The sequence below is a fragment of the Carcharodon carcharias genome, chromosome 4 (genome assembly GCF_017639515.1).
Source record: "Carcharodon carcharias isolate sCarCar2 chromosome 4, sCarCar2.pri, whole genome shotgun sequence".
Taxonomy (NCBI): Eukaryota; Metazoa; Chordata; class Chondrichthyes; order Lamniformes; family Lamnidae; genus Carcharodon; species Carcharodon carcharias.
Genome location: NC_054470.1, coordinates 66,756,288 through 66,768,345, shown reverse-complemented (window position 1 = coordinate 66,768,345; position 12,058 = coordinate 66,756,288). Strand labels below are relative to the sequence as shown.

General features: G+C 46.7%; 1 protein-coding gene across 9 annotated transcripts in view; it reads left to right on the top strand.

Moving 5' to 3' along the window:
* LOC121277270 (beta-amyrin 11-oxidase-like) overlaps positions 1–12,058 on the top strand; it is a 122,367-nt gene that overhangs the window by 90,672 nt on the left and 19,637 nt on the right. For 8 of the 9 annotated variants that reach the window (XM_041186533.1, XM_041186534.1, XM_041186537.1 and 5 more), the window contains one exon: positions 220–307. The exons of the other annotated variant lie outside the window; for it this stretch is intronic. In XM_041186533.1, coding sequence (XP_041042467.1) covers positions 220–307 — 88 coding nt within the window. The remainder of the gene's footprint in view (positions 1–219; positions 308–12,058) is intronic. 9 annotated transcript variants of the gene reach the window in all.

Genomic DNA, 12,058 nt, shown 5'->3' with positions numbered 1-12,058 from the left:
CAAACAAACTTTGAAAAATACTTGACAGTTGGACAGACAGCCTCCTCCCACCACCCATTTCAATTTTTTTAAATGCCTCTATGATTTTTCCCCTGGTTGAAATTAATTTTGAATTCCTGGAGACTCCCAGATAATCTAAGAGGGTCGGCAGCTTTATGATGAAAATTAAGCTAAATTGTAGAAAAACTGAGAAATATAAATTATTATCTTATTTTGCAGAAATGCTGGCCAAGAAAAGCTTTTGTGCTGCTTTGGAAATGGATCTAGAAACTGCATTGGTATTGATCTGAACAACGTGATATTGAAGGTATTCAAATTACATGAAACAGCATAGAGGGACTAACACATATGAACCTTCCTGCATTACATAGACCTCCATCTGCTGCTGAGTCCTATTATTTCTAAGTGTTTTTTAGAAGTTTAACTTTTGGCTTAGTTGGCAGTACTCTTGTGGTTGAGTCAGCGGGATGTGGGTTCATGTCCATCTGGGGAATTGACCACACAATCTAGGCTGCCATCTCAGTCCTGTTGTGTGAGAGTGCTTCATTATTCATGCTGCAATCCCTGAGAGGAGACCTGAAATTGGAACTCTCACTGTCTATTCTGACAGATGTTAAAGATCCAGGAAGAGGAATAGGAAGTTTTCTGGTATCTGGCTAGCATTTCACTTTCAAGCAATCCTACCCAAAAAAGAGATGCCAGGCTATTCATCAAAATACTGCCTGTGGGGTGCTGCTGCACATAACATGTCTGCTGTATGTTTGCTTACATAACAGAAGTCACTGTGCATGAAAGTAATTTGAGACTTTTGAGTGATGTGATGAACATCAGTATTTGGTTGACTCTTAGGATCACTGAGGCTTGCCAAAAATACATTGATCGTATTAACTATTGTAGCAAAGTGCAAACCAAGGTCATTCATTTAAATATGTACGATAGCAAATGGTCTATTCATGTTCCTATGTATTCCTGGTCTCTGGTTCTCTCACTTGATCATGTTGCATGATCTCTTACTTTGTTTCATATTCTTTTGGGTCTCTGTCACTGACGATCTCTGTTTCACGATGCTCTCCTTTTTCTCCTCCAATCCCCCTCACCCCATGATCCCTTTAGCCTATATCTCTCCCTGATGCTTTACCCGACTTTTTGCCTCTCTCATGCTCTCCTGTTATTCTCTCTCAACATTCTGATCTCAGTTTTTGCTGACAGATCTCTTCTCATTGTTGTCTTCCCTGATCTCTTGCTTCCATCCCCTCCGTTCAGCTCCTGTCCTGAGACTCTTTTACTGTTCCTTTTCTTTGAGCTTATTTTGTTGCTGATCTCTTTGTCTAGATATCTTCCTCTGTGTTGGCTCCGGGCCTCAATCTGGAAAAGGGTAATGAGGATATTAATACAAATCTCACTGAGTAAAATTTACATTGTCAGTGTGTTAGGAGAGACTTGAGTAGTGGCAAATAAAAGCAGAAAATGCTGCATATACTCAGCAGATCTGGCAACATCTGTGAGGAGAGAAACTGTCCTGAAAAAGGACCTCGACCTGAAACATTAATTCTGTTTTTCTCTCCACAGATGCTGCCAGATCTGCTGAGCATTTCCAGCATTTTCTGTCTTTATTTCAGATTTCCAGCATCTGCAGTATTTTACTTTTGTTGAGTAGTCAGGAGTTGGCAGACTGGGACAGCTAAGCCACTGGGCCGTAAGGCCAGGAAAAATAGAGGGGCCAAGAGTTAGAAACCAGAGTTGGAATGAGGAGGGAGGTAGGACAACTGGAGCACTGGGTGGACTATAATTTTAAATGGCAGGGACAAAGTCAGAAGAATGGAGAGTTTGGAATCATACTACATATCCACTGAAACCAGGATATTGGGGCCAATACTACAAAAGACTTGTTTCAAAACATATGCCACATTGTACTCAGTTTCTCCTTCCATGTAGAGCCAATTTTGAAGCTTACCAAAGTCTTGAAAGAGAACTGCCCTTCTCAAAGGTTCCAGAACATCAACCAAAACCTTTGTTTATAAACCATCTTTCACTTTGAAGATAAAATTATGAACGAGATCAGTAACTGAAGATTGCTCACGAAAGAAAGAAAGACTTGCATTTGTTGTCTTTCATGACTATAAGACGTCCCAAAGCACTATACAGCCAATTGAATTCTTTGAAGTAAACTCACTATAGTAATGTAGGGAAGGCAACAGCCAATTTGTGCAAAGCAAGTTCCTACAAACAGCAGTTTGATATTGACCAGATAATCTTTTTTTGTGATGCTGATGGATAAATACTGGCCAGAATAATGAGGATAACTCCCCTACTTTTCCTCAAAATAGTCCAATGGGATCTTTTAGGCCTACCTGAGGAGCTTAATGTTTCATTTGAAAGGTGGCACATCTGATGGCGCAGCACCCCCTCAGTACTGTTACTGGAGCATCAGCCTTGATCTTAGTGCTGAAGTGGGAATTGAAGCCAAAACCTTCTGCTTCAGAGGTGAAAGTACCACCAACTAGGGGGAAGTGATGGCGTAGTGGTATTGTCGCTGGAGTAGTAATCCAGTGACCCAGGGTAATGCTCTGGGGAACTGGGTTCAAATCCCAGTGGAATTTGAATTCAATAAAATATCTGGAATTAAAAGTCTAATGATGACCATAAAACCATTGTTGTTTGTTGTAAAAATCCATCTAGTTCACTATTGTCCTTTAGGGAAACAAATCTGTTGTCCTTATCTGGTCTACATGTGACTCCAGACCCACAGCGATGTGGTTGACTCTTAAATGCCCTTGGAAATGTATAAGTCACAAAAAATGAAACTGGATGGACCACACGGTATTGACCTAGACATCGGAAATGACAACGGCACTGTCGACCCTGACCACTGTCATTACTAACATCTGGGGGCTAGTGCCAAAATTAGGAAAGCTGGCTCACAGCCTGACATAGTCATCCTCACGGAATCTATCTTACAGATGATGTCCCAAATGCCATCATCACCATTCCTGGGTATGTTCTGTCTGTGGCCAGTAGAGGTGCAGTCGGGAGGGAGTTGCTCTGTGAGTCCTCAACATCAACTCCAGACCCCATGAAGTCTCATGGCATTAGGACAAACATGGGCAAGGAAACCTCCTGCTGATCACCACGTACCGCCCTCCCTCAGCTGATGAATCAGTGCTCTTCCATGTTGAACACCACTTGGAGGAAGCACTGAGGATGGCAAGGGCGCAGAATGTACTCTGGGTGGGGCACTTCAATGTCAATCACCAAGAGTGGCTCAGTAGCACCATCACTGGCCGAGTCCTAAATGACATAGCTGCTAGACTGGGTCTGCGACAGGTGGTGAGGGAAAAACATACTTAATCTCATCCTCACCAACCTGCCTGCCACAGATGAATGACAGTATCGGTAGGAGTGACCATCGCACAGTCGTTGTGAAGACGAAGTCCCGCTTTCACATTGAGGATACCCTCCTTGGTGTTGTGTGGCACCACCACCTTGCTAAATAGGATAGATTTCGAACAGATCTAGCAGCTCAAGACTGGGCATCCTTGAGCGCTGTGGGCCATCAGCAGCAGCAGCAGAATTGTACTCAACCACAATCTGTAATCTCATGGCTCAGCATATCCCCCACTCTACAATTACCATCAAGCCAGTAGATCAACACTGGTTCAATGAAGAGTGCAGGAGGGCATGCCAGGAGTAGCACCAGGCATAACTAAAAATTAAGTGTCAACCTGGTGAAGTTATAACACATGGCTACTTGCATGTCAAACAGCATAAGCAGCAAGTGATAGACAGAGCTAAGCGATCCCACAACCAACGGGTCAAATCTAAGCTCTGCAGTTCTGCTACACCCAGTCATGAAAGGTGGTGGACAATCAAACAACTCACTGGAGGGGGAGACTCCACAAATATCCCCATCCTCAATGATGGAGGAGTCCAGCACATCAGTGTAAAAGATAAGGCTGAAAACATTTGTTACAATCTTCAGCCAGAAGTGCTCAGTGGATGATCCATCTCGGCCTCCTCCAGAAGTCCCCAGCATCACAGATGGCAGTCTTCAGCCAATTCGATTCACTCCACGTGATATCAAGAAATGGCTGAGGCACTGGATACTGCAAAGGCTATGGGCCCTGACAATATTCCGGCAATAGTACTGAAGACTCGTGCTCCAGAACTTGCTGTACCCCTAGCCAGGCTGTTCCAGTGCAGCTACAACACTGGCATCTACCCGGCTATGCGGAAAATTGCCCAGATATGTCCTGTGTACAAAAAGCAGGACAAATCTAACTCGGCCAATTACCACCCCATCAGTCTACTCTCAATTGTCACTAAAGTAATGGTAGGGATCATCAACAGTGTATCAAGTGGCACCTGCTTAGCAATAGCCTGCTTACTGACGCCCAGTTTGGGTTCTACCAGAGCCACTCAGATCCTGACCTCATTACAGCCTTGGTTCAAACATGGCCAAAAGAGCTGAACTCCCGAGGTGAGGTGAGAGTGATTGCCCTTGATGTCAAGGCCACATTTGACTGAGTGTGGCATCAAGGAGCCCTAACAAAACTGGAGTCGGTGGGAATCAGGGGAAAACTCTCCATTGGTTGGAGACATACGTAGCACAAAGGAAGATGGTTGTAGTTGTTGGGGGTCAGTCATCTCAATTCCAGGACATCACTGCAGGAGTTCTTGAGGGTAGTATCCTCGGCCAAACCATCTTCAGTTGCTTCATCAATGACCTTCCTTCCATCATAAAGTCAGAAGTGGGGATGTTCGCTGATGATTGCACAATGTTCAGCGCCATTCATGACTCCTCAGATACTGAAGCAGTCCATGTCCAAAAGCAGCAACTCCTGGACAATATCCAGGCTTGGGCTGAAAAGTGACAAGTAACATTTGTGCCACACAAGTGTCAGGCAGTGACCATCTCCAACAAGAGAAAATCGAACCAGCGTCCCTTGATGATCAATGGGATTACCATCACTGAATCCCCCACTATCAACATCCTGCGGGTCACCATTAACCAGAAACTGAACTGGACTAGGCATATAAATACTGTGCCTACAAGAGCAGGTCAGATGAGTAACTCACCTCCTGACTCTCCGAAACCTGTCCACCATCTACAAGGCACAAGTCGGGAGTGTGATGGAATACCCTCCAATTGCTTGAACAAGTGCAGCTCCCACAACACTCAAGAAGCTTGACACCATCCAGGACAAAGCAGCCCACTTGATTGGCACCCCATCCACAAACATTCCCTCCTTCCGACACCGATACACAGTAGTAGCAGTGTGTAACATCTACAAGATACACTGCAGGAATTCACCAAGGCTCCTTCAACAGTACCTTCCAAACCCATGACCACTACCATCTAGAAAGACAAGGGCAAAAGATAGATGGGAATACCACCACCTGGAAGCTCCCCTCCGAGTCACTCACCATCCTGACTTGGAAATATATCGCCGTTCCTTCACTGTCATTGGGTCAAAATCCTGGAGCTCCCTTCCTAACAGCACTTTGGGTGTACCTACACCACATGGACAGCAGCGGTTCAAGAAGGCAGCTCACCACAACCTTTTTAAGGGCAACTAAGGATGGGCAATGATTGCTGGCCCAGTCAATGAAGCCCACATCCCGTGAATGAATAAAAAAAAACCATGGCTGACAACAATAAAGTCCCTTCACCCATACCAGCAACTGTATAATTTGGTGAAGTTACAAAAATTCAATTCACAAAGAACTTGGATACAGCCAACAGAAGAATACTTAAATTGAGCAGTGACAATAACAATTTACTTTGGATCAGATAACAGATTAGGCATGAAGTATCTAAGTTAAGCCCAGATCAGAGAGAAACATAATGCTGTTCCAGGCAACTAATGACATTGCTGTCATTTTAAAATTAAAAAGGCTGATGTCTATTTTATTTAATAATTTGCACAAGGCCAGCTGGACAAACATTCTATTTTTGTCAAAATGCCTTTAGATTTGTTTATCGTTTGAGGATTTAGTTCAGACTGCTACAGAAGAATTTGGATTATAATTTTGCTTGTAATATTTTATGAAATGAAATAATAAGCCAGTTAGCATTGACTATATACCTTACCCTAATGTATTACTTTAGTTCATATCAAAGCCTGAACTGACCCTGTCACTGTGACTTCTGGAGACCCTTTGCAGTCCTCTGCTGTTTCTGCAAACATTCCAATTTTATGTAGTGTCTTCCTGGTGTCTGTGAAGATTTTTCTGACATGCTGTTAGGGTCTGTTGCCAAACCAGTGCTGGAGCTTATTTCCCCATACAAGCAGTGGAAACAATCTGTTTCTCCTGTTTCTCTTGGTGGAGAATTCTAGAACCAGGGGACATAGATTCAAGATAAGTTGCAGAAGGTGTAGGGGAGACATGAGGAAGAACTTTTTTATGCAGAGGGTAGTGGGTGTCTGGAATTCGCTGCCCAAGTTGGTGGAAGAGGCAGAAACTCTAAACTCTTTTAAAAAGTACCTGAATCTGCACCTTAAGTGCTGTAAGCTGCAGGGCTATGGGCCGGGTGCAGGAAGGTGGGATAAGAAAGGGGACTTGGGTGTCCTCGGGCTGGTATGGATAAGATGGGCTGAATGGCCTCCTTCTGTGCTGTAACTTTTCTATGGTTCTATGGGTGATATTTAATGGAGGCAATGGGGTCTTACCAGAGCCCTGTATCACCTTTTTTTGGCAAGGTCTGCCGAATTAAGTACCACACAGGCACTTAACAGGGCAGGAGGGGGTCTATTCAGAGATCAAGAACTCAGGGGCAGGAGTCCTGCCTGTCAAGAGTTACCGGCAAAAAGAGGCCGGTAGCTCTTCTATGCTCAGCAGCGCTACTGTGGATGGTAGTTGCTGCCAATACTGTACCCACCCAAGGCCTAGGATCGCCGATGGACTTGACTCAGACAGAATTGGGTAATGGCAAGACGGTGGTTGAAGGATGGGGTTCGTAGGGGAGGGTATTTGGTTACAAAGGCAGTTGAGTGGCTCTCAATGGGCCCCACCTTCCTGATGCTGGGTCCCTTGATCAGGCACTGACTGCCTTTGAACAAGGGGACAGCGCCGTGCACCACCACCCCCCCCACCCCCCCCCTCCCCCCCACCACCCACAACCCCCCGAGAGCCAACAAGCACCCTTGACAGAGTTTGCTTTTTGGGCTGCCTGCATGGCAAGCCCCTGCCCACTGCTAGGTGAGTACCAGTGGCGGCAGGATGAGTGGACATTAACTGCCCACTTAAGGGCCTCAATTGGTGGCAGGGTGAAGGGACCGTCCAACGGCCTTCCCGCCACAGATTTAATCAGGCCAGTGGCGGGAAGCCAGCAGGGCCAGGCACCCGCCTGATTAAATGCCTCCCCACAATCAAACCTGCCATGGGGAAAGGCATTAAATTCCTCCCGATGTATCAGCGCAGCCCCAAATCCTTTTCTTCAACAACACGACAACAACTTGTAGTTTCATAGTTCCTTTAACATAAAAGTCCCAAGGTGCTTCACAGGAACATTTATGAAGCAAAATTGGACACCAATTTTGATCATCTGCCAATAATAGGGCAGTTGACCAAAAAGACATGGCTTTCAGTAGTGGAGCAATCAAAGTCAGGGGTGCCCAAGAGGTCACAATTTAGATGAGTGCAGCTTTCTCGGAGGGTTGTATGGCTGGAAAAGGTCACAGAGATGGGGAAGGGAGAGGCCATGGTGAGACTTGAAAACGGGGATGAGCATTTTAAAATTGAGGTGTTGCTTGACTGGATGTCTATGTAGATCAGCAAGCATAGATGGGTGATTGGACTTGGCGCAAATAAGGACACAGGAAGTAGATTTTTTGTATGATCTCAAGTTTACAGATGGTAGAATGTGGGCGCTGACCAGGAGTGCCAGGAACAGTCAAGTCTAGAGGTAACAAAGTCATGGATGAGGGTTTCAGTGTCAGATAAACTGAGACAGGAGCTGAGTAAGGCAATGTTATGGAGGTAGAAGTAAGCGGTCTTAGTGACGGTGCAGATATGTGGTCAGAAGCTCATCTCAAGTACCTAATGAACCTTTTCTTAAATATTGAGTGTCTGCTTCAGACACTGACTTTGGTCATGCATTCCATAGCAACACAACCCTCTGTGTAACCCTCTTGCTCTCTGACCTGTTACTTTTAATCTTGTGTCATTCTAGACCCCTCAATCCCTGGGATTATTATACTGCCCCCTTTCACTCCCTCCCTACTTAAATGTGCTCCTGCGACATGGTCAGTTTACATGTCCACTGTTCTCAACCTCACGGGTAACACATCCTTCATAGCTGGTGGTCAAGGACAAGGGATGAGGCTTCTCCATCACTATCACACACAAAAACAAGTTCTGTCGAAGGGTCATGAGGACTCGAAACGTCAACTCTTTTCTTCTCCGCCGATGCTGCCAGACCTGCTGAGTTTTTCCAGGTAATTCTGTTTTTGTTTTGGATTTCCAGCATCCGCAGTTTTTTTGTTTTTATCTCTGTGTTTAATTGACTGCCACTGCTCTTCAAGAAATGCCTACCTCCTTGAAGAAGTTCTGTTCGTCTCTGCGACAAGATTTCCGTATCTCTCTTTTGCCTTGCTCACCTTCATTGCTTTCCATTTCTTTCCTGGTGTTTGACAAGGTGTTTACTAAAACCTGCTTTCACAGCCATATCTCCTTTCTCAGTGACTGTCTCCGTCTCTGACTTACCCCACGTGGATTTCAACTGAAATTCCACCCCTCATGGTTCGAACCCACCCAGGATTACAGGTATCTCCGGGACATAAAACGTTCCTTGGACTGCTGTTCCCGTCACATTCTGAGATCCACATTCAGTGCCATGCGCCGCCATATGAACACACTCGACCTCTCCCTCCAGCAGCACCGCCGTACCCTTTTTCAAAGCTGCGCGTGCCCCCAGTTTCATTTTATTCTTCGTCTCATCCGACGCCTCAACAAGAAACTTTTTCTCTTTCTCTCAAGTGCTAAGGAACGCAAGCTCCAACAACTCATCGACACCGACACCCATCTAGGACCCTCCACCCCTGCCTGACCTCCGTCCCCACCCCATCTTCCAATCCCAGCCCCAGCCGTGTATTCACTATACCCCCTGACCTTCCCCTCTCCGATGCTGAACGTTCAGTGCTCAGCAAAGGACTTAGTTTCATACCCTTACGCCCTCACCTCAATGAATTTCGGGCTCGGCATGATGCTGAACTCTTCTTCCGCCGTCTTCGTCTCCGGGCTCACTTCTTTGGGCAGGAGTCCTCTCCCCGTTCAACGGATCCTTTCACCCACCTCCAATATTCTCCCTCCACCTGGACCCCTCCCTCTGGATTCTTACCTTCTCTTGAACTTTTCATTGAGAACTGTCGGCGCGACATTAGTCGTCTCAATTTCTCTGCTCCTCTCACCCATTCTAATCTCTCTCTCTCTGAACTTACTGCACTCTGTAGTTCTGTCGAAGAGTCATGAGGACTCAAAATGTCAACTCTTTTCTTCTCCGCCGATGCTGCCAGACCTGCTGAGTTTTTCCAGGTAATTCTGTTTTTGTTTTGGATTTCCAGCATCCGCAGTTTTTTTGTTTTTTTTCTCCATCATTATATTCTGGATCCCCATACCTGCCTAACTCAAAGTCACACCCTCCTGTCCCACACCATTGACCAGCTCTAAAGTGCTACTTAATATCAAGGATGTTTCTGCCTCCTGGAATAAATGTTCTGGAACTCTTCCCCTTCTTTGATGCCACGTAAGACCTGCAGCTCTGACTCCAGCCTAACAATTCTGAACTGAAGTTCCTTGAGCTGCAGACACATAGCACAGATATGGTTGTCCTGACTGCAATGCTGTCCCGAAACTCCCATATGTTGAAGAAGCTACGACAAACCATCTTTCCTGCCATGTCTGTCTAAAGAATTGTTCAACTGATTATTTTAGTTCTATAGATTAATTAGTTTATCTAGTTTATTAATTTAATAAAGTAATGGTAAGTTACAGATTCTTATCTCTGAGTTTAACTTAAAGCTTAAACTCCCTAGCTTAAAGAGCAAAACAATCACCAATCAATCACCTGCCTTCTGTCCTGTGATGTTATTGCTTGATTTTTTTTTGTTGATTTTCAAAGCACCGACTCTTGATTCAAGGTTTGTCTCACTCTCCATTGGGTCCACTCTTAGCCTGGTTTTATACCAGGTCGCTCCTCTCATTCTGCCACAGGCCCTCTCTCGACATGGTTTTATCCTGGATTGCTTTACTTGCTCTCCCAAGAATCCACTCTCCAGCCTGGTTTTATCCTGGATCCTCCTCTCACTTTATACCTTATTTGGGGTGGATGAGCTAAGATGGAAACAAATGACCTCCCCCATTTGCACTTATCTTGACAGCACCTTAAGTTATTGAGGTCAGTTTGGTCACTGGACACTTTACGGGAGAAACATTGGGCTGAAGTTTCCGTGTCCCCTGGTGTAGGGTGTATTCGGTGGTGTGAGCGGACAATATGACGAGAAGGCCAAAAATCAGTTTCACAATGTCGTGAAACCAGTTTGCGATCATCCACTCTGCCCGTCAGTGGCCGGTCGCGTTTTCCGACATCAGATGTCGGGAACCTCATTGTAATATACCTGCATATCGTTATAAGCCCAGTCCGCTGGCATCATTCCCCCAGGTTGGATCGTTCACCCACGTCGGCAGGAAACCACGCCAGTGCAGAACACGTATTGACAAGGGTGATGTGCAAAAGCCGGGACTTACCATCAGGGCCTTGCTCACATTGTGGATATCCGAGGAGCAGAAGACGCTGGAGCCCGACAGCATTGGGACCCTGGAGGAACGTTCATCGCATGCTGGGTGGATTCTGATGGACATGGCTCTGCTGCGAAGCAGCTCATAGAAGGTGGAAAATCAGCGCGGAGGGTCTGCTGACAACGGATGAACATCAAGGAGGCGGAGCGGAAGGTCCAGCTGTGCTTGGGAGAGGAAGAGGTACTGTGGGGTGGGTGAGGAAGGCCTAAGTTCAACTGTGAGAGGAAGGCGTGTCAGGGGGTGGGATTGGGAGGGGGACAACAAAGGTGTTGGGGAAGGTGAGGTTGGGAGGGGGACCAAAGGTGTTGGGGGAGAGGGGCTATGGGGGAGGAAGGGGTAATGGGGGAGAAGATGGCAACTGGGGAGGTAGGTATAAGGGGGAGGAAGATGTAAGGGAAGGAATTCAGAGGGGGGAAGGAGTTCGGAGTAGGGGGAAGGACTTCAGGTGGAGGAAGGAGTTCCAAGAGGGGACAAGACTTCGAGGAAGGAAGGTGATATGGGGGAGGAAGGAGTCCGGAGAGGGGAAGGAGTAAGGCTGGAGGAAGAAGTAAGTGCGGAGGAAGGGGAGCAGTAAGGGTGGGGGAAGGAGTTAGTAAGGGGGAGGGTGGAGTCTGGGTGGTGGGGGGGGTTGGGGGGGTGGGTGTTGGTGAGGAGTTCCAAGAGGGGAAGAAGTTTGGTGGTGGGGATGATGTCCAGTGAATGTGCAAAGGAGGGGTCTGATGGGTCCATGACTGCCTCCTGGGAGGGAACTGAGTGTGGGTGTGGTAAGAGGAAATGGTGAGAAGGACTGAGGGCAGAATGAGGCAGTAGGGTGGGAGGGTGAGGGTTCAACGGTATCGGTAGAAGGGACAGTGAGGGTGGTTGGTGGGGACTCAGAGGCAGACACAGACCCTGGGGGTGGGAAGGAGGAGGTCAGGGAGGTGAATGTGGATGGGGTTGGATTTTTGGGAAGGAAGGGAATGTGCACGTTCACCTGGGCATCCCCGAAAGAAAAGGGTTGTGGCTGGCAGGAAACGGAGGGGAGGTGGAAGGTGATGCCATGGGGATCAACAGTGATGAGGGAAAGGAAATGGGTGATTGGGGGAGGGGAAAGGACGGGGTAGCGCATGAAAAATGTTAGCCACATCATGCTATCTAATTCAAAAGTGAAATGAGAGTCATAGTGGGTGAGATCAGGTGCTGCATGGGAGTGTGATCAGTGGGTGGGCGGAGATGCTGCTCAGCTCAGATGGACAACTGAAAGCGAACCCAGCAGGCAGCA